The sequence below is a fragment of the Astyanax mexicanus genome, chromosome 24 (genome assembly GCF_023375975.1).
Source record: "Astyanax mexicanus isolate ESR-SI-001 chromosome 24, AstMex3_surface, whole genome shotgun sequence".
Lineage (NCBI taxonomy): Eukaryota > Metazoa > Chordata > Actinopteri > Characiformes > Acestrorhamphidae > Astyanax > Astyanax mexicanus.
The window spans coordinates 15,766,609-15,790,039 of record NC_064431.1 but is presented as its reverse complement, the minus strand read 5'-3'; the positions used below and the strand labels follow the sequence as shown (position 1 = coordinate 15,790,039).

General features: G+C 41.6%; 1 protein-coding gene across 1 annotated transcript; it reads right to left on the bottom strand.

The window, feature by feature from the left end:
- Window positions 1-481: 481 nt before the first annotated feature.
- nr1d4b (nuclear receptor subfamily 1, group D, member 4b) lies at window positions 482-22,278 on the bottom strand. Its single transcript, XM_007248355.4, has 8 exons — window positions 21,591-22,278; window positions 10,971-11,318; window positions 10,573-10,661; window positions 10,145-10,289; window positions 5,165-5,805; window positions 3,861-4,046; window positions 3,543-3,753; window positions 482-2,844 (listed from the first exon to the last, which is right to left on the bottom strand). The coding sequence occupies exons 1-8, from the start codon at window positions 21,604-21,606 to the stop codon at window positions 2,648-2,650; spliced, it is 1,833 nt and encodes a 610-aa protein (XP_007248417.3). The 5' UTR covers window positions 21,607-22,278; the 3' UTR covers window positions 482-2,647.
- Between the last annotated feature and the right edge of the window lie 1,153 nt (window positions 22,279-23,431).

Sequence of the window (23,431 nt, the reverse complement as noted above, 5' to 3'; positions counted from 1 at the left end):
TTCCCTCTTGCCCACACTTGCCCACAACTGGCATTTGGCCGTGGGTATGATGACCTTAGGGTCATGTGATCGTGGCTATGCCAGAATGTCTTGTTCTACTGGTCAAAGCTTTTATTATAGAGTATTATTATTATACAGAACTGTGGAAGCTGTGTGTTACAAAAGCTAAATTAATTCATTAAAATTGATTAAATGGTGTCCAGATACTTTTGCACCTTTGAATATTATGTATCCATCAACCCATGGCTCTGCTTTTATACAACCTCCATCACCCGTCCGACCCCAACCCACCACCCTGATATTAGATACTGATCGCTTGCAGTTTCCCACTGGTGCTAATTTTCCAATGCATGAGCAGCAAGCACCGGTTGCCAGGTTACCACCATGCGCCGCTGGCATTCAGAGCAGCCGAGCTGGCGAGCCACAGCAGGATCAGAGCCGGGTGCTGAAATATGTAGTAAAACACACGCAGACAACGCAGTTCGTAAAGTGATCTGGTTTAATATCATATTTCATTTCTATGGGAGATGATAAACATAACAGCTTTACAAAATATACATCATACATCCGAATATGAGGTGAGCTGAAGACTTCACTGTCTAGAAACACTTTCTATGAATGTATTTATGTACTGTATTCATGATTCTATGCACACATTCATAACCCTTGCATTATAATGCAACTAATTATAGTGCTGTTCCAAAAGCACAATGCTCATCCATGATGAGCAGTTTTTTGTCACATGTCCAGAAGGCCTGGTTTCATGGTGTGGGGTGTAAATTTGAATTTTGGTCTTCATTACAGGCATTTAGCCCAATGTTTCAACAGTACAATGCTCGTCCATGTGCTGCTTCTCAACCAGCTATTAAATGCTATTGGATGCACCATCAACATTCCACCCCTTCTACAAAATCTGCAGAAACCGAGTGGGAATATTCAAGCTGCATGGGATGGATTATCGCAGGACACCGTTAGGAACTTCTACAACTCCATGCCGAGACATCTGGCAGGTTGTGTTAAACTCTACTTCTGTATGTAATATATAATCATCTCTAAATTTTGAATCATTATTGTTCCTGGTAACTTTCCTGGTAAAAAAAAAAAAATCTTCCTTCTGAATATCACTACAACCAATCCCACACTTTTCATGAACTATGAAATGGTTACGAATCTGATCATAAAATCTTGTAGACATGACATTCATAGAAGGCGTCGCTGAACAGATTCTCACAAAGTTCTCACCCTTTACATGCCTTTATATGGAAGTGAGTGCCATTATCGAACTAGTGTAGAATTCAACTGATGTTGAGGAAGAACATTAGGTCCATTCGACTCGTCCGTCCGTACAAAAGAGACTCCTCCACAAAAACGAGGGTTCCTTTGCAATTTTTACTACTGCAAATCATATACATCATATCACAAAGTACGATATACTCCTCCAGAGTAGTTAACGTAGTAAATAACGTAGATACAATATGTACAGCATGAGAACTCAATCCTTGTTACACAAATTTCGCTGTGTCTCGTACGTAAAAAAAAAGAAAAAGACACAACATACGACGACGTCCCTGTTAAAACCATACAAAGATCATACAGTTGAATTCAGTGATTCATGAAACAAATCAAGCAAACGTCTCAAATATATAATATAGTACATATTTCTTCATTTCATACACAGTTTGACTGACGCAACCCTACTAGCAAATTCTCTTTTTTTTTCAACAACTGTTCAATCTACTGTTAATACAGTAAGTACAGTGTGTGAGGAATGAAGTTATTGCTGCACGCAAATATTTTGCTGATGCAAACGTTTAATAGTTTTGACACTGAAGAAAAAAAAGGTAAAAAGGTAAATGATATGATCAATTGCAATGCGTCTTGGGTCCACCAGGGTGTGCTCTTGGCCATAAAAATAGCCACAAACAAACAGTTACTGTAGCTTCTGTAGTGCCCAAGTTTCTGGTCAGTGTCTGGTGTTAAAATGAGATTAACACCTTTCAGCTGCTGCAGATTTGTTTGTTTGTTCGATTGAAGTAGCTCAACCGAAGTAGCTCAAAGGTGTCCAAGGCTGCTGGAGCTTTACTGGAGGTTTACCCAAGGTTTCTTTGAGCTTACTGGAGCTTACTGGGGTGAACAGGGTCAGGCAAAGTGCAGGAAGACAGTTCAGAAAGGAAATGCAGGGTACGTTGACAATTGTAGGCTGAAATGTGGGCAAGAAGGCAAGAACCGAAGACCAGGAGAGCGTGGAGGAACAAAGGTGGCTTTGTAAATGTAATAATGGGTAGGGCAGTAGAGAACCAGAAATCAGGAATCAGGATGGGAAGAACCAGTGTGGAACGAGCCTTTGACAACTTCCAGTCATTCAGTGCTCACTTCCTCAGTGTCCTCAGTTCCATCAGTTACACTCAATTCAATCAGAGAGAGTCAATGGTCTGGTAGGGTTCCCTGTTTCCAACACTGGAGCGCTGCCCTGCAGGCAGTCTTTGCTGGTTCTGCTGATAGTGTGTAATATAGAGTGTGTGGAGTGCCTGAGGTAACTCTGGATCAGTTTACGGATCAGCGCCTCTGTCCGTAAGCGTTCCCCAACCTCATGGTTCAGTCAGCAGCCTGCTGCCGAAGCTGGTTGTTCGGATGGGCCGTCTCCCATTCAGGGGTCGATCCGGAAGGCCAGCAGCTTGTCGGAGTGCAGGTTGTTGAGGGTCCGGAGGTCCGGCAGGCGCAGGAGCAGTTTGGGGAAGAGGGCGCTGTCTTCAGGCCGCCGGCGCATGATGAGCGCCCGCAGAGCACCAATGAGGTCCTCCTGAAGCTGTTCCACAGCCGCCATGTCCGAGATACCAGAGCGATCTGTCGGAAACAGAGGTAGGAGTGTTAGATGAGGGTCAGGTTTGGCGAAGCAACTCACTGAACATATGGTTCATTCAGAGAACTGATCATGTGCACTGAGCTCTGTTGCTGTATTTGCTGAGCTCTGTTGCTGTAATTTAGGTTAATATTAGGTTTTGATTCAGTATGAATTGAGTATACATTTGACTTTTGTGTAGTTTTCACATATGTAGAGAAATGTGAGATTTGTGTAGTGGTTTTAATCCAGTATGAGCATGTATGCATCCAGCGTTTCAAATTCTGCGAGGAACCATCTTGTAATGCTTTTAACCAGTATGAATTTGCACTGCATATAGTTTTTAGTTAGAGTTCCAGTATTAATTTGCCTTGTGTGTAGTATTTTAAATACTAAGAAAAATACTTATTTTGTAGTGGTTTAAATCCAGTATGAATTTGCAGTGTGTATAGTTTTCACAGTTTGGCAGGAATAATTATGTAGTGGGTTTGATTCAGTATGAATTTAGTTTTATGAATTTAGTTTTTTTTTACTTTATTCCAAATTACATTCCTCTTCATCTCTCCAATTTTGCTCCCCAGTTTGATCTCAAATCAAATGTAATTTGATTGTTGCAGATTAGAATTCTCAATTATGGGATGGCCCCAGCCAGCAGATAAATGACAACTGTTTGCAGAGCTTTAACTGGCACCAGTTTACACACCTGCCGACACCAGCACTACCGCCATGAACAGCGCCATCTCGTCTGGCTCCAGCCCCATACTGCCCAGCTTCTCACTGAACTCAAACATGGCGTCCAGCAGGGTGCCCATTCCCAGCGCCCGTAACGACGCCAGAGGGTACTTTTGCCCGTTCAGGAACGTCACAGTTCGCTCTTTAGCATCAAACAGTGAGCAGAACCGAACCATCAGAACCTGCAGAGAGCAAGAACAAATATTACATAAATAAAAAAAATAATCCTGCAGACTAAAATCTGCCCACTCAGCACATTCCAAATGTACAGCATTATAACGTTTCTTACCTGGAAGGTTCCGGCCTTCAACAGCATGACCTGATCGTGCTGACTCAGAGCCTGGAAGCCGGGGATGCTCTTGGCGAACTCCACCACTTCTTTAACGGCAGGAGTGAAGCACTGCGAGAACGCCTCCCACACCTGCTGACTGCTGGTACCCGCCGCCGACACCGGGCACGCGTTCAGTGGGCACGCCTGGAGGACGGACAGAGAGAGGGTCAGGGTTTTAGAGCAGTGGTACACTATGATAACTGCATTGTTTACGGAATAAAATAAAGACATTTGATGTGATTGGGTGACAATATTGGCAATATTATCAAATACATATTAGAACTATACAATTAGAGAATGCTGTTGCAACTGCTGTAATATAGGCTATTACTAATTTGTGCTGTTTTGATATATGAATTTATGAAAGTATGTGATGTATTTACAGTGTGGTAATAAAAACTCAATTCGTTTTTAATCCAGTATGAATCAAAACTGTTTTTAGTTTTACAGTCCTACAGGTATAAGTTTGTCATATTTTGTAGAGGAGAAAGATTTAATCCAGTATGAATCTGCCTTGTTTATCTTTTTCATATTTTTTCACAATTTATATTACTTTAATCCAGTATGAATTTGCACTGTGTATATTTTTTTACATCTTGATACTTTTTTTCCAGGATTAATGTATTAATGTGAATGTATTAATAATGTAAAATTGGGTTTAATCCAGTGTGAATTATGCCTCATGTATAGTTTTACATCAAGGTTTTTTATTCCTTTTTTTTTTTTACAACTACCAGTATGAATGAGAACTCTCTTTTGGGATGAAAGTTTGTAATGTTTTTTTTATCGTAGTGGTTTGCACTGCATATACTTTTATATATAGTTGTGTTGTAGTTTTATCCAGTATGAATCCGTAGTATGTGTATTAATAAGTGGTCAGCACGTTTTTTTTTTCATATTTTAGACAAAATTCTGTTGTGTTTGTAAACCAATATGGATCTGCCTAATGTATAGTCTCTACATTTTTACACTTATAACTTACATATTTATAACTTTTAGTGTAGTGATATTAATCCAGTATCCAGGTTTGACATCCTGTGAGAAATGTAATTATATATACCGGTATTTTAATTTCAGCTCAACAAAGCAAACAGAGTCAGTATATTATATGTAAAAATATTAATAAATCTGTTTGTTTGATATACTGTTAGTATTATCAAACCCTCAATATATCGGTCAGGTCGTAGACAATTACAGACTGCTGAGCAGAGCACTGTGGCTTAATCTATGTCTAAGAATCTGGAGAATTGATAAACACATACCAAAACTTTGGCTCCTCCAGCCAGTCTCCAGGGGCAGGACGTCTGACCCTTGGTCTCCGCGGCTGGATAGCTGTTGTTACTGGCTGGGTAGCTTTGAGAGGGAGGAGTCCCTTGGCTCTGACTGGTCGGCGCTGGGTAACTATAGCGGCTGTTGTCGACAGGTTGCTGGTTCGCTGGGTTGCTGTCGTGATGAGAAACCGGGCATCTGGCCTGGGACTTGTAATTCGTCATGGGCAAGGAGTGGGTGGGGTATGTCTGAGGTGGGGCGGGGGCGTGGGAATGAGGCGGAGCGTAGGCGGAGTCCTGGGGCGACATGTTCCGGAAGGACGAGGGGTTACTGCCACCGTTGCTGCTGCCACTGTTGTTGTTGTTGTTGGTGTTGATGTTGATGCTGTTGTTGTTATCGCTGATTTTCACCAATTTCTCCTCCCCGTTGATGAAGATGTTGCAGTAGGCTTGAGACACACCCCCTTGAGACAAGGCCTCCTCCGACTGGCCCTCTCTGGGACTGGGTGGGGACTCTGTGGGCGTGGTCGCGTCGATGTCCATAGACGCTGATTCGTTCAGGCTGTTCATGTAGCTCTGCATTTCGTCCAGCAGTCGCTGCTTCTCTCGCTTTGGGATTCGTCCGAAACGAACAGCTAAGAGATAAAAAGAGAAATAGTGATATTAAAATCAATTGTACAGTGTTAATAAGGGTTGTTTAGTAAAGCTTACATATAGAACCATAAATCCCAAAACACATTCTGATGCATGAAGGGTTTTAAATAGTTTAACTGAACAATTGCAGGGTGTAGGGAACATCCATTTCACCCGTTAAAACACTAAAATGGCTTAACTTTACTTTAAAGAAAACTTTCCACTCTTTCACTTTTTATAGATGTTTAGCTACTGAACAATCTTAAATATTCCAACATCAAACAATCTCTCATCAGGAAAAAGTTGCCCAAATCTGGTTTGTGTATTTTGGCCCTATATTTTAATGTGATCTATATTCAACATTGGTCTGAACTGTTCATGCTAAACTGACACAAAGAGTACAGCTTCATGTGAAGTTTCAGTTTCATCTTCTCCAGCTTCACAGAAGCTATCAAGGAGTTATAGTGTCCAGCATTTTAGCTTGTTGTGTAAAGAACACGTAATTCATCCATGTCCTTTTCTTTAGTTTGCATAATTGTTGTTTTTAAGCTTTGTTTTAAGGCTTTTTTTCTTTGATGCTGCTATTTATGAGCTCTGTTCCCTCACTATTTTCCCACTGATGTCGTTCATTGTTATTCTTCTCCTTGACCTAAAAGTGTTATCAAATCTGATTTGGCTGATCAGACTGAGTTGCATTGCTGCAAATTGGATATCTATTCGATTTTAAATACCACATATACAGTGTATTTTTGTCTTTCACACTGCTAAATAAATGACACATTTTATATCTTTATAAATTAAAGACGATTCCTGGAACGTTACACCCGAGCCAAGAAAGTTGCGTAAGGATGCGTTCAAAGCGAGATGAGAGCGAGTGTGTATAAAACCTCGCCGGAGAACCGAACTCCATCCATCACCCATCCCCCAACACTGCTCTCTCCATCACTTCACCTCCACCGGCAGTGCTATTTATAGCACCTGCTACTGTATTATAAACCTCCCCCTTTTTCTCACTCTTTCCCTGCCTCTCTCAGTCGCTCTCTCTCTCTCTCTCTCACACTCCTGTGGGGAAGTGGGTCAGTGGGTCAGTAAAAGCAGAGGTGATGTCACTGGAGGATGATGGACGGGCAGACAGGCAGCGAGTGTCACTGTGAGGTGAGGGGTCGCAAAGGGGACAGACGACTCAATTAGAGAACATTTGAAAAGTTGTAGAAACGAGATGCAGCGGTTCTTATGTATGGAACAGGACAAAATACTATATTTGTTGCCACACTAAGTGCTTCTGTGCTTCTCTGGGTTCTGATGGTATGGAAACGAACAATGTCCTGTTGGAACAGCACACCAGGATTTCTGTTCAAAAAGAGCAATGTAGGAACACCGGTTGCAGGACTGCAATAAAGTGCCTGTAATAAAGACTAATAGTTATCTGGCATTATACCAAATTGTTCACAATGCCACAGAATAAGGATCACCTTCAGTTTTTATTACTATTCTAAGAGAACAAATGCTCATCCACATACTGCTGCCACCTTAAGAGCTAGCCTAGTACAGAGACAATTAGACACAGCAGTGCTTAGAGTTGGAGTTTTTAAACACATTAGTGTCACTGCTGGACTGAGAAAGCATCCTATGGGTGGCATCCTGTGCCCAATGATGAAGGACTTGAGGATGGCCAACACAAACTGTGCAGGAACAGATTCAGTGAGCACAAGTGAACACTGAGGTGTTTAAAAACTCCAGCAGCACTGCTGCATCTGATCCACCATGCCAATAGAGTCACTGCAGTGCTGAGAATAATGACCCACCACCCAAATAATAGCATAGCTACTCTGTGGAGGTCCTGTGAGGTCCTGACTATTGAATAACAGAAAGGAGAAACAGAAGGACTACAGTCTGTAAATACAAAAAAACTACAAGGTGCTTCTATATGGTCAGTAGGGGTGCTGAAAAAAATTGATTCTTTAAAAAAAATCATGATTCCTAGTCCTGGCGATTCTAAATCGATTCAAAATGCCCCAAAATCAATCTGATTAATGCCAAAGGACACCTGGACCCAATCGTATGTTTAAAATTTAAAAGGTTCTGTATGTTTAATATTTAAGGTTAAGTTTTGAAAATGTACCCATGATGCAATAAAGTTAAAAAGACTGTGACATCTGTGAGTCATTTTTAAGGTTACATTTTAAAGATTTACAAAAACATGAAAAATGAAATGTTGCAAAAAGGTTTGATACAGTAAGGAAATTATTATTTTTAAATAAATGTTCTACTTGTTCAAAATGTCATTTCATCTTTTCAATCACATCATTTAAACAACATTTATACACCATTTAAATCAAATAATTGTTCCAGAATCGAAAATAGTTTCTGAATCGAATAGTGACCCAAAAAAACGAAATTGGAATCGAACTGAATCGACAGACACTGAAAGATTTGCACCCCTAATGGCCAGAGAAGCTGAAAAGATGGATAATGGATGTATTGGAGTTAAAAAGCTGGGTGATGATGATAAGATGATGATATGCAGGATATACTGTTTGTATAGCAGTTCAGCAGTTCTACACATCGTGGTGGGATTAGGGAACCAGCACTGCAGCACTGGGAGGGGAAACCAGTTTACTGGGTTAAGGGTTGCTTCAGAACCAGCATGTGTATAAGCTCAGCCTGTAGGCCACGTCCTGGAGCTTGGAACTGAGGCTACAGAGCTCCCACTGGGTCTCAATAGGTGAACAGCGCCTGCAGGAACAGGATTAGCCGACTAACCTCCCGCAGTGAATCACCAACCAAAACGAGCCGTTATACGAGTCGCTAAAAATATCAGGACAACCTGTAATCACAGCCAGCTCCGGCACACGCAGAACAAGGGCACACGGGCAGCGTGAAGATGATAAATGATGCTGCATATCATTTCGCTTTCCAGCTTTTTAGGTCACCTAAATATGTTCGCTAGCTCCAGAAAAAAATGATTTATTAGCAGCACAGTTTAGCGTGCTCTCGCGGGACTGCGGCGTCCTGCAGGGACAGTTTTTTCATTTACTGGACGAAGAAATCTACAGCTTATTTCACAGCAAACGAACAAACAGCTTCATACCGGGAACCACTTCATTAATTTAGCGCCGGTGCTGCTTCTTAATTAATTCTACCAGCCAGAAGAAATGAAGCTCTAGCGCGAGCTGCGTGGGGCACGGTGGGTAAGCCAGGCGCGGCGCCGGGGCACCCAGCGCGTTCTCAATTCCCAAAATAAGGACAATTCGCTGTAGTTTGCAGTGTGAATGATGACTTGTGGGACTCTGAAGTGCCCGCAGTAATAAATCAGTGTCTGCAGGTGCAAAATAATATCGAGAACGGAAGCGCGAATGTGGGGCAAAAAGAGTGCTATAGTTGGGGTTGGGGGGTGCAATATTTACCTTGGTTTTAGTATGGAGTTGGATATAAACGGCCTATATTCGAGATATTTGCCTGTATTTCACTGTACAATTTTAGATCTGAAGTATATTTGGATTTATATACTAAAAAGTAGTAAATTATACTAAATTTAAAGTAATACAATTTTAACTCAATTTAAAGTAATGTCATTTTTACTTAATTTAAAGCAATTTCTTTTCTACTTAATGTCAAGCAACAATTTTTACTCAATCTAAAGTAATGTAATTTTAACTCAATTTAAAATAATGTCATTTTTACTCAATTTGAAGTAATGTCTTTTCTACTCAATTTAAATGAGTATTTTTTACTCAATTTAAAGTAAACTAATTTATACTCAATATAAAATAACAATGTTTACTTAATTTACAGTAGTCATTTATTTTAATTAAAGTAATGTCATTTTTACTCAATTTGAAGTACTTTTTTATTCAATTGGAAGTAACTTCTATTTTTACCGATTAAAAGTAATGTCTTATCTACTCCATTTAAAATGTGCATTTTTATTCAGTTTAAAATAATGTAATGTTTAGTACATTTAAAGTGATGTCATTTTTACTCAATTTAGTGTAGAGTCATTTTTTGCTCAAAATGTAGCCTCAAACACTCCTCAGTGTGAGTGGGTGGAGCTAAACATGCATTGTTAATATAGATAGATGTCCCAGAATCTGTAAATATATAAATGTGTAAAGGGTTTTGTGATATCACCAAAACCTTTGATTATGAAAATTCTTTTGAGGTTTTGTGACATTACAAAAAAAATATTTCAATTTTGGGTGGGTTTTTTTAAGATATCATATAACATTAGTTTCAATGTATGTACATAAGAACTTCTAGAGGGGGAAACTTGGTTTATTTGAAAGGTTCTATGAAAAGGAACAAAGGAGATATGATGTTTTGTGTTATGGCAGCTCTTACCGTCTCTGGACATGCCGACGGAGAGACACTTCTTGAAGCGGCAGTGCTGACACCGGTTCCGGTTCATCCTCATTATAAGACAGTTCTCGTTCTTCACGCACATCTTATAGTGGATGTTCTGCTGGATGCTGCGCCTGAAGAACCCCTGAAAAGAAGAACCACGGGGTCAGCAGGAGCACGGAGGCAAGGAGAACATAGCAGAACCCTGATAGATCAGAAGGCTGGAACTGCAGTAGGCCTAACTATAGTAATACTACTAATATAATAATTAATATAAAGTGGGTTATTTACTATTTTTAAAAATTGGGTTTCATAAAAGGTAATTTTACGGATTTAAAAGGGATTCTTCAGTGGTATTTTTCCAAAGAACCATGTCTGGTACCAGGTATGTGTGTGTGTGTGTGTGTGTGTGTGTGAGAGAGATTTACCTTGCATCCTTCACAGGCATGGACTCCGTAGTGGAACCCAGATGCGATATCTCCACATACTTTACAGAGTAGCACCATCCCACCAGTTTCTGAGAACACAGAACATCATCCAGCATTATTAACTATGTATTCTTCAGAATAATGATTATTGTATGTTATTTTAAATGACTAAAGTCGGGAGAGCTTCACGCAAGAGTTGCTACTTTAAAGAATCTAAAATATAAAACATATTCTGGTTTGTTTAACATTTTTTGTTGACTAAATAATTGTGTATGCTTTTCTTTATATATTTTCTTTTAGTTTGGGTGACTTTATTAATCTGGTACTGTGTGTAAATATACACTATATACTTATATTTTACATCACATTTTATATAAATAATTTTAATTCATACTCACTTGTAAAAGTTCCTGTGAACCCGCACGGCCTCTTCCCCACCAGCGGGTGTGAGTACGTGTTCTGACCCGTGGTGGTCACCGGCGGGCTGACGGAGTGGACTGCGGGCGTGCTGCTGACTTCCGGGAACTGGAAGACCAGTTTGGGTGAGGGTGGCGTGCCCACCCCTGAGCTGGCATTGCTGCCGGACCCTCGCTGCTTGAGGGGGCCGATCTCCGTTAGAGAAACCTCCTCTGGAGACGAGGGCTGAGAATGGGACGAGGGCGACTGGGTCTGATACCCACTGGAGGGGCTGCCAGGGCTGCCAGGGCTGGCACTGCCCGTGGAGCTGGCATACAAAATAACGCTGCCTGTGGTGGAGAGAGAAAAAACGAGAAAGAGAAAGAGAGATTTAGGAAGAGAACCCTAGGTGAACCCAATAATACAACTGTGGTTTATACACACAGTACCAGTTAGGACACATCTATACATTGGTATCTGATAAATAGACACTAATAATTGTTCACAGAGAAGATGATTTGGCCATAAATTTAAATGTGGTGCCTGATAACAAGAAAAACCCACAAAAACAAACTTGTAAAGTGTGCAGATTTTGGTTTGTACCCTGGTGGTCTCCAACTGAAACATTTATGAAACCACAGTTGTAAAATACATTCTAAAATTATTTGTTATTTATTATAGTCTTAAAAAATAAGTCAAAACTTATTTTGACCTTCCAGTTCAGTTAGCTAGCTCATCGCTAACGTTAGTAAGTTAGCACATTAGCTAGCTCGCTGCTAATGTTATAATGTGCGTTTCCACCGGCTTTAAATGCACTGTCTGAAAATGTAATACCCATAGCAAATTTACAGTAAATTTAAAACAATTTAAGACCTTAATTATCCAGTTTTAATTTAAGACATTGTTGTAAGACATTGAGTTGAGGAGAAGTGGAATTGTGTTCTCTGAAATGTTCTCTGGAGCTTCATCACATACTTTTTAAATAAATGTGGGATGCAATAACATCCTCACAGCAATGTTTCTACTCCAAAATGTCCTAGCAAGCCTTCTAGCCTGGGCAGTAGAGACAGTTACGCCAACAAACTATTTTTAATACGCAGGATTTTAGAGGAAACAATGAATGAGCAGGTGTCCCAATACTTTTGGCCATATGCCCAGTGTTCCACAGTGTTCGCTCTCTTGTTCTACTTCAGAAGGAACACAATGTTCGAGAGCAGCTCGCGCCTCTTTTCTCTGGAAGTGCACTCAGAACTCGGAACTGTCTCATTACTCACACATTCCCTTAAATCTAACCCCTCCTTCATCCTTACCCACCCCCCCAAACCCCAAACTCGTTCTCCTTCATCATATAGGATCATGCGTCGCTCCTGGCCACGCCCCCGAGGCTCACGTGGCGGCAGTTTCTTCTATAGCCTCGCTCTGAATCAGCCCTCCCTCATCCCGCCTTCTCCTCCCGCCCCTGGCCGCGCGCCCGCCCCTCGCGCGAGCTGCCAGCCACCTGACCGCGAGCTCACATGCACTCCTGACACAGTTCCCGCCCCGGCAGCGCGGGCTCGGTTCCGCAGTCCCGTGCACGAGACGACCGTCACTGCGCTTAAAGAGCAGCGCGAGTGGGGCGGTCACGTTTGTGGCGCGAGCGCTTTTTTAAAAGAGTCATGCCGCTGCGCGTGCAGCCCGGAGTCGCCGGAAATGCGGGCGGGCGCGGGAAACGTGACGGTCACGTTTGCTCGCCATACGAGGTTGTTTTGGTCGAGCGAGATTTAGCGACTGACAGAAAAAGAAAGAAAGAGAGAGAGAGATAAATGAAGGTCAGGCTGACTCTACAGTGGTGGGGACTGTGGGATTCAGCCAGGCAGTAGTTTAAAACACTGGGAGAACTGGGAGAACTCTGGGTTCTACTGACACACTTTCGCTCCCACCGAGGGGGAGAACTGCAGCAACGCTGGGAATGACGTCATAGCGTTCACTGAATGAATGGTGGGTTCAAACTGTTTAACAAACATGACCTCGTGACCCTGATAGACCAACATAGCCAGCATAACCAAGCTTGTCCAAAATAATCAAGTTCATTGACCAGCCTAAGCAGAAGAGGAGGACCACCATGACCAAACAAGTTGACCAGCTTCAATAAACTGACTGACCAGTATAGTCAAGCTGGTGGACCTGCATTACCAAGCTAGTCAACCAATATTATAAAGTGGCTAACCAAGCTCGTTGACAACTAGGTTGGTCGACTTGGTTGTACTGATCAGCCTGGTCAATCAAACTGTATTAACTAACATGGCCAACTCAACCATGCTTGTTCAGAATGATAATCATGATAAAGCAAGTTCACCAGCATGACCACTATGACCAAGCTCTCACACACCACTTAGTATGTGTTAGTATACATGGGTGGATCAATCCTGGTTGAGCAATGTAACTATGCTGGTTGACCAGCATTACCAACTTAAACTTTGACCAATATAATCAAGCTAGCCAGCGTAATCAACCAGCATGGTCAGCGTGGTTAATCAGTTTGTATTTAATTTGTTTATGTTGGTTGACCAGCTTGGTTTATGCTGAAGAACTTAAACCTAACTGGTTGTCTAACATGGCAATGACGGTAACTGGTTGACCACACTAATTAAGCTGGTTGAGCCAAGCTATTAAAACAGTATGGCGATATTTGTCAACAATTTTGGCTAAACTGGTTTACAAGCTGGTTTAGCAACCACTTTAAACCATCCTACTGACATAGTAGCCACCTAGCAACCATCTTTGCCACAAAACCATTAAAATAATTTATGCCCAGTTAAAAAAACTGGATCAAACTGAAATTAAAACACTTCCTTTATTGTCTTGTCTGCATCCTGGAGTGTAAATCTTGAATGTTGATGGAATTTATTTATAACTTTAATGTGATACAAGAAGAATAATGTCAAAATGGGGGTTGAGGGGTTGATATATTGTATTTCAAACTAGTAAATATGAATCCAAGTTCCCCCTGTGTGCTGGGAGTTCTGCAGGAGTCTAGCAAATTGGGCGTGGGAAAATAATTAGCCGGCTGTTCCTCAGCTAGACCTCAGAAATCATTCAGCAGTGAAGGTTACAGTGGGATCAGCCTCAGAACCAGGCCGGTATGCTCGTAAACATGCCCAGTACTCTGGAGACTCCACAGATACCCTCTTTTCTCTTTCGTTCCCTTGTTCCACTGCCTGATAGCTTCCCCAACACCATCAGCGTTTCCTAGAACGTGGAATCATAACACTCCTCGATGCGAGGAGCACTACCCCACCCACTAATCACTCTCCACACCCCCGCCCATTTGCTGACAGAACCAGGCCCAAACAAGCTGTGGTCTCAGGTTCTGTTTATTTAAGGTGTTCCATGTTTCAAAGTGCTGCACTTCAGCGAGGGGCCCTGCACACATCTTTACAATGCTTATCTGAAACCCACCGGTTAATGTATAGCAAACAGTGATATGTGGGTTATCTATGTGGGTCTACAGTACACGTACAGGAACATCACATACTGTATATACATTAACCCTCACTTAGCAAACACTGCAGCAGTGCAGAACACTCCCTCCGTGTTTTGTTCTTGAAACTCATCTTTCTCGTTAATGCTAAAGTTCATTGTGGAGAAACAGCCTAGCAACACCTCAGCATCCGTATTGTAACACCTCAGTAGCACAATAACAACCACAGCAGTACCACAACTCCTTACCAACAGCCGAGCTACAGCCTAGAAAAAACACTAGCAACAGTCTAGAAAACCCTAGCAATACCTCAGCATCTAAATACTAACACCTCAGTTACACCACAACAAACAACAGCTATACCACAGCAATACCACAACAACATCTTACCAACAGCCCAGCATCAGCTTAGCAACAGCCTAGCAACACTTCAGCATGTGTACAGTAACACCTCAGCAACACCTTAACAACCAACACCTATACCACAGCAGTACCACACCAACACCTTATCAACAGCCCAATAAAAGCTTAGCAACAGTCTAGAAAACAACATAGTAACACCTAGGCAACCACTAAGCAACACATTAGCATCCCACATCTATACCACAGAAACACCTACAGTATAGCAGCACTTTTGTGAACCTACACATTTACTGAAGTTCACTGAAATTTATATGGATAGTTAATCATAATGAGAATATTGTGGCAAATCTGAAAATTGAAGTCCATAGGGACAATTATTTGGCAATGTACTGCTTGTATTCCTCTATAATTTTAATAATACACACTTTTTAAGGGTGATGGTGATGTAGAAGCTAAACAGATTTTTCTTAAAGCAGTGTGTCAAGCTACAATCAGTGTATTCATTACCATTTCTGTGAGGCGCTTTCAGAGCTTCCCTGAAGTGTTGTGACTAAGCTTATCTAGAACCAAGATTTTCACTCCAACCCCCCATAAAATTAGGTTGTTTCCATCTCCATTCTTTAATAAATAACAAGTAGGCTGATGAATGTAGCTTTGGTATGCTTTTAAGCGGGGGTGATGGCATTGACCCTTCATCTGGATTTCTCTCCGAGGGAACTTGCCGAGGCTAAAAGCAAAGCGAAGATTTAATGGCAGCGAAGTTTCGTCATCGATCGTCTTGATGCAGAGCCATTGATTTCTTGCCTTCCTGTTCCCCTTTTAGGAGCGAGCGCAGAGCCAGGAGCTGCTGTGGGAAAGTAGGGCAGTATTACTCTATCTGGAAGCACAGCTCATTAAACGGAGCGCAACTGCACTCGCTGGCAGATAATAGCAGCAATTTTGTGGGATATCTTGTCGTTTTGTTGTTCTGTTCCTGCCTCCGGTCGGCCTTCGCTGGGCTCCAGGGCTATTTAACCCGAGCGTGATTAAAGTAGAGCAGGAGGCGCTGTGAAAAAAGTGTGTGCTGGTTTTAGCCCACTTTATGTTAGTGTTTAACTGGTATTTCGGATGCAGGTAGAGTAGCAGCGGTTCTGTAAATGATTTTGTGTTTGCACGACCTGAGGGTCAGTAGCCTGGACTACCTGAGGAACTGGATGCCTATACTGTACAGCTAGAGCCAAAACTGCCCGGGCTGTGTCAACAAGCCCACAGTTTAGTGTACGTTAGGTGTGGGTGGATCAATACAGGAGTTTATTAGACATAAATCAATGACAACCTATGGCAGCAGCCTTGTCTAATGTAAACTCAGATCATGCACTAAAGAGTTTACCCTGTTTTTGTTTTTCTGTAACTGTCTTTACTCTACACAGAAAGACCGGACCACCTACTTAACTGTCTACTTGTTGTTGAATCACTGCTATGAGGATTGATAATTTGATTGCAGTCAGGAACAAGAGCATTATTCCCAGCTCATGCAATCCAAAAGTATTAATGGGAACACCATAATTCAGAAAGAGTTTCACAGTTCCACTGCACATCATTGGACTGGATTAGAGAAGTAGAATAGCTCAATGGTTTCGACAAATTTTCCACTATCAGCCAGGCACCCTTGTTTGTTTGCAGTGTCGAAAACAAGAAATTGGGGCTGTCACAGACTGGAACTGCATTTTTTGTGTCTTTAGCAACAAATCCAGGTTCTATTTGGAATCCGACGACGTTTGGGTTCGAGTACAGAGGCCTGGTGGCGTGATGATCTGGGGAGCCAGTGCATACAACAGTTGGTTACCCCTAGTAGTAATACCAAGGACACTAAAAGCTCAGTGATACGTGCAGGACATCCTGCAGCCACATGTGTTGCCACTCATGGCAGGGCTTCCAGCTGGCACTTTTCAGCAGAATAATGCTCACCCACACACTGCAAGTGAGAGTTTTCCAGGAATGACAATGTCTACCAGATTTCAAGACTTTTTTCGGCCTGCCTCATAGCTAGATTTATCACCAATCGAGCATTTATGGTAGCAACTGGGAGTCAGACATCAGCATCAGCAACCTATGAGTGTAGAGGAGGATCTACAGGCCCAGCTGCAACATATGTGTGTAAATGTGCTGCAGGATGTCATATGGAACCCCTATACCTCCATGCCCAGCTGTCATATCTTAAATTTTAAATCCAGAGAGCAACTTTCATTTGTAAATTTCTTTCAGTTGTATATTGTATTGTTTTTAATTGTTGTAGGAATGGTTTTATTTAAGAGGTTCACATGGTAACCCTGTTACCGTAATGTCCTAGGCTCATGCACAATGCATCCTCTTGTGCTGACATAGGATATATGGGATGCATTCATTCATAATTAGGTGGTCTGTCTGAATACTTTTGGACATCAGAACCCTAACCAAAGCATTACCTAGAACATAGTAGAACAATAACGCCTAGATCAACTGGGTTGGTTCTGTGACCCACTGACCGCTGGATCAAAACAACAGAACTAGCGCTCGAGCGAGAGAGTGAAGGAGGGGGGAATCTGTGCGCGCGAGCAGCATGAGAAACGGGCGCTTGAGGGGGTGGGGGGTGAGCTTGGGAAATCACGCGTGGCACGTGGCGCTTGGAGCTCGTCCACGTGACGGGGACTACAGGCAGGCGAGAGGGGGCGGGGCTGCCCCGCTGTGCCCAGCGCTCGTGCAGAGCTTTGTTGCCATGTGAAAAACAAGCCGCGGTGGGCGGGGCCGCCTCGCGCTGCGTAAATATGCGGCTGCCACTCGAGCAGCGATATTAATAACCTCGAGCGCGAGCTAACGGCATCCGCTTCAGAGTTCTAGATGTAGGTAAAAGACTTCTAGAACCCAGAATGCACCATTAACCCTGTAATGACCAGATAGATAAACTCAGTGGTGTACTAGATAGCCCCTCTTTATAATACTCGTAATAATGTTCTGCAAGGGTTCTTTAAGAAACATAATGGACCAGTTGTGGTTTTAGATACAACCACAGCCTTTGTCTGAGAACTGTTAAACATTAAAGATCAATTTGAATGATGTAAATGTCTTTTTAAATTCAAGAGTTCGTGTCTATGTATAAAGAAAATTCTAAAAATGATTCACCAATAGTGCTTCCTTAGTAATATCAAAAATTCAGTACCTTTTAAAAAATAAAAAATAAAACCAAGAATGAACTGAAGCTGATCAAAGCAGAACCACAGCCCTTCCTAAAGCCCTCTCCTCCACTATCTAGAACCTCCTGCAGTGCCACTAGTACTACAACAGAAAAGGCTACCATGGTCCTCCTTCAGGACACACAAAGAAGCTCCACTACATGTTCTCTAACTATTGCAAACAGACGACCACTTGAGCTCATAAGTCAAACTTGGAGATGAATGCTAACGGCTAACGCTAACAGCTAATTCTGATATCTGATATGCCAGCTAACAGAAACCCATATTGATCATCCAGTAATGGAGAAGAAGGAGGGCCATCCTACCCACCCAAAATGAGAAAGATAGAGGACAGTTAATACGCGCTATCACTGACAGATGGCTGTGGCATCACCTGAATTAAAACCAAATCTACTATCTGATATTCTGTCCTGCTACCAGATTTCTGTAAAGCTGCTTTGTGACATTACTTGTAAAAAGTATATGTACCTTATATATACATTTGATTTGAACCCTGAGGTATTACGTTATAATTAAGTTATATAATGATGTTCTATGACTTTTGGCATTCTTGTATATTTATACACATCACAAAAAAAAAACAAAATTCTTCTCCAAATCTCATGGAGTTTAATCTCATTTATAGTAAATGTGGTAAATCAGATGATAAATCAGGTAAGCTGCTAAGGGAATTGAACAAGGTTGTTAAAATATCTGTACCCTCTCAGATTCACTAAAAACAATAAAATGTTACAAAACTCACAACCTGTTGGCATTATCAGAGCTTTCATTGGTTTTTATCAGTGAATCAGAGGTTTTCTAGACACGTTTCTATACGAGTTCCTCTGGTACTGTATGGGTTCTAGCCCTGCTGTCAGATACCAGCACACATACCAGAAACACATCCGCAACAACACACACCACTGTGTTACTGTTACAAGGTCAGAAAGAAGATCCTCCCCATCCACAAACATCTAAACCGTGTCCTGGACCCACGGGTCAGGGTGATCTGCCCAGCCCGAGCTCTCCTCACAGGTACCATCAAAGTCTCCTCACATGTCAGAGCTTAACATGTGCTGTCACTGCCGGCCCACACGTGCAGCAGCCGGGCCCAGGAGGAGGAGGAGGAGGAGGAGGGGGAAGAGGAGAGCTGGGTCAGTCCGGAACCGAGCCCAGCGCTTCTGGGAAAGTAAAGGGAGTCACCGGTGCAGGAGCGTGACTGGGTTAATGAACGGAGCCATGAGATTCAGTCTCCTGGACGAGGTCGAGGCAGGGAAACACCACTAATATCAGCCAGGAGCTCTGAGGGATTCACTGCAGAGCCCCGCCCCTCTGTACCAGCCACGTGCAGTGGGTTGCCAGCAGAAACCGGCCCAGCATGCTTTAACCCTTACACTCCAGATCTCAGGGTTTAAATAGCCTTTAAAGTTCTTAAGAACATTTAAAAGTTAAAAAAGTTCCCTTTTAATGTTATACAAACTTATAGGGATATATAAGCTTACTTATACCTTCAACTGGAGATACATAACATAATATGCTTATACTGTTACTACAGTGTATATAACAGTATATACAGATATACAAGCAACAAACGATATCTTATACCTACATATAGTGATACTGGACTTATGCCTACTGTTATCTGCTATACATATTCATTTATATATGTATGCACCCCCTGTGAAACTATGATGTATATAATTTTTTGCATATATTCACACATAGCTATTGGCCTAAATATACACAAACAGACATATGTAATTAGGATTGTACAATAAATGAATTTGGCATTTTTATTGCAATATTGTGCAATATACTGAATGAAAATTGTTGAAAAAAGTCTCATTTTGCATGACAGATTATATATTGGCCCCTTTACTGTAATATTTAATACATGTATATACATTATCCTTAAATCACATGATATATTAGGGGTGTGCCTTACCATATCAAATCTTATACAATATATTGTGTGATACAGTAATCCATATTGTGAAAAATATATATATATATTTTTTATTACACCAGTATTGCAGTAATATGTTCTTACTCTTGAATTTAATAATTTATTGTTCAGGTTTTTTTATATAATTTTAAAAATACCTTGAAATATTTTAATATTACTATAGAATCACATTTCCTACTATATATTGACAGTACAAACTTTCAACTCTAATCAACACCAGTCCTACATTTACTAATAATTCTCATTTCCTTTTCTATTCCCATTATTAAGTTTCCTTGTTGGTCACAAATGGGTTAACCCTCTCCGCCCAGTTTAAAAAGCTCCTTGCTAGAAAACAAAAACACGTGAGTGTGTTTACACTATTACACCCATTAAAAACATCCTCAATACCAAGTTTCCCAGCACTCCCCCCAGTTTAGCTTGAGCCGCAGAGCTTTAGGAGGAGTCGAGTGCTCCACGTGAGTTTTGTTTACATGCGGGTGACCGAGGAAGTGGCAGCAGGTGGCACCGTGCCAGCCGAAGAGACCAAGCGGATCGAACTAGAGAGGACCGAGCTCCACAGAACCACTGCAGCAGCGCATCAGCCCAGCGTATAGCCACTTTTACATTAGCAAACTTTTATAGGTCATCTGGGGTGACAGCAGCGCTGCAATACTGATGCAATAAGTGATGCCCACGAAATGCATTGATACACATGCCAATACAATTTGCTTCATATTCCATATACCACACACCATAAACTATAATATATGCCTCACACAGCTTTACACATTGTTTTACAAGTTTTATATGTCCTCTGGGGTGACAGCAGCACTTGAAATAAAAAAAACAAGAATGTTTTTTTTTTTTTCAGCAGATACTGAAATAAATGATGCACGAAATGAATCGATACATATGGCAACCCATTTTGCTTTCTATACTATACACCACATAAACCACTGACTAAAATATACAGCAGAATATAGCTTTAATTGTGTTATTTTATAGGTCCTCTGTGGCGACAGCACAATTGCAACACAGCTATGCAGCACAAATTAATACATATATTCATTGTATACCAGTGACAAACAGCTGGAGTATAAATTAAGCACACATTGTTGCTAGACACACTTTACACTACTTTTAAAGGTCCTCTGGGGTGGCAATAGAACTGCATACACTAATGTAACGCCTGCAACACAAATGTATATATACATATATAGTGATGTAAACATATATATTGTATGTAGAGCATTGATCAATACAAACTATAATAAATAAAGCACATATATAAACATTACTACATTTATAGGTAGGTAATCTGGGGTGACAGCAGCAGAATTACAAAGCTGATATACTGTATATTGTATATTCTGTATATATCGAGTATATACTGACAAACATCAACAATATACATCATAAATTAAACATATATGTACATATATAGTTGCTATACACACTGATTTCAAACTTTCCTACTTTTATATACGTCCTGTGGTGTGACACTATAGCAATTCACATGAATGACAAGCTGCTCTGTTTCAATAATAATAAGAATACAGAATGAAAATTGAACCCACCACCCTCTACCACAACACTGTTCACGTTATTCTGTCCCTGTCTCGTGCACAGCATCAGCTGATGCACTGGAATCCCACTCACTCACCTGGACTATTGTCCATCGTGTGACTGCAGGAGGTTCGTGTGTTAGTCGCGAGACAGGAGCTCTGTATCCATACAGGTGTGATCAATCACAGATCAAAGAGTCAGGTGATGCAATCCAGAACAGGGACCAGGACCAGAAGCAATGCTGGTGTTCCTCAGGTGGACCTCGCGCTGACGTGTGTGAGCTCAGGCGTGCACAGTGCTGTACAGTACAGTAGAGCTCAACAATTGCAGTGTACTGTCTGCGCGCGCGCACGGAGCTGCTTTGACTGGCGCGAGCACGAGCACGTATCTCAGGTGCTTTCAGGTGCCCCGCCCTCTGTTTGTGTTCTTGTGTGTGTCTCACTCTCTGTGTTTCTCTTTCTCTCTATAACTCTCTATCTCTCACTCACCCTGTATCTCTCTATCTTTCTCTATCTCTCTCTCTCTCAGTCACACGTTAGCTCTCTCTCATTTTCTCTCTACCACTCTCTACTACACAGTTTCTCTGTCTCCCTATTTCAAATTATCTCTCTCTCCCACGCTCTATTACACAGTATCTCTCTATCTCTCTCTACCACTCTCTCTCTCCACACTGTCACGCTTCTTTGGTGTCCTGCGTGTGTGTGTGCGCGAGCGTCTCTGTGCCCGTTCTCGGTTGTGATTGGCTGGCCGGCGGAGGGAGACGCGCTGTTCTGACATTGAGCACGGCTGTGCCGGGGGCGCGCGGCATGTGCGCGCGGCATGTGAGCGCTGGCGACCGCTGCCCTACTGACACACATTTTATGCAAATACGCGCCGGTCGGAGGCGGGGCTTCGGCTCCAGCACATGCAGCGTGGGCGGAGCTCAGCGTGACTGCCTCGCGAGCTTCTGTCTTCCTCGCACGAGCTGCTCGCCCAGCGCCACAGCATGGCCAAAAGTATTCAGACACACCCGCCCCTCATGCGACTGTACTGGAGTCAGTAATGCTGTGTGGGAGTTCACTGCAGTAACAGCCTTTAGTCTGCCGGGAGGGCGTCTGGGAACATGGCTGTGAGAATAATTTGATTCTATCCAGCACATATTTATATTGGTATATACATAAAGCATGTACTTTTTTCTTATCTTTAAGTAAATTGGCCACTGATTATTTTAAGATACTAAGCCAATCATTATGTTAAGGTACTAAGCCATTATTTTGAGGTACTATTTCATTATTGTGAGATACTAATTCATTATTCCGAGACAATAAGTCATTATATAAAGATATTAAGTCGTTATTTTGTGGTCATTTTTTGAGGCGCAATCTCTGTATTTTGAGGTGGTATCTAATTATAGCGACATACTTAGTCATTATTTTTAGGTACTATGTCATTATTTTGAGGTACTATTTCATTATTGTGAGACACTAAGTCATTTTATGAGGTACTAAGTCATTATTCTGAGTCTATATACTGAGATACTTATTCATTATTTTGTGATATTAAAGTCATTATATTTGACTTCATTTTGAAATACTACCTCATTATTTTGAGATATTAAAGGACCAGTAAGGATGATATTTTCAGTACTAAATGATAAAATCATCAGGAAGTGTTATCGGATATTAAGGATACATGCAAAGTTCAAACACTGTTATTTCTTGCCAGCAGAGATTCAAGACAGTAGTTTCTAACTACTGTGCGGTACATCACAGAAATCTATGTGGGTGTTCTGATTCTGATTTCGCCAGAACGATGACAGGTTTAAAAACACAACTGTGACGCTGTGGCTTTGGAAGCTAGCAAGCAAGTGGGATGGTTCAGCCCAAGTCTTAGCTGCTACAGAGCATAAAAACTAAATGACCAAAGACGGAATAAAATAAGAGTAAATATTGGTAGGGA

What these genes read in the sequence shown, in the direction of transcription:
- nr1d4b (XM_007248355.4), bottom strand. An exon ending in CGTCGGCATGTCCAGAGACG is followed by an intron (nt 5,806 to 10,144) that starts GTAAGAGCTGCC and finishes TTTATCTCTTAG; the next exon opens with CTGTTCGTTTCGGACGAATC. An exon ending in GGTAGTGCTGGTGTCGGCAG is followed by an intron (nt 2,845 to 3,542) that starts GTGTGTAAACTG and finishes TGTTTCCGACAG; the next exon opens with ATCGCTCTGGTATCTCGGAC.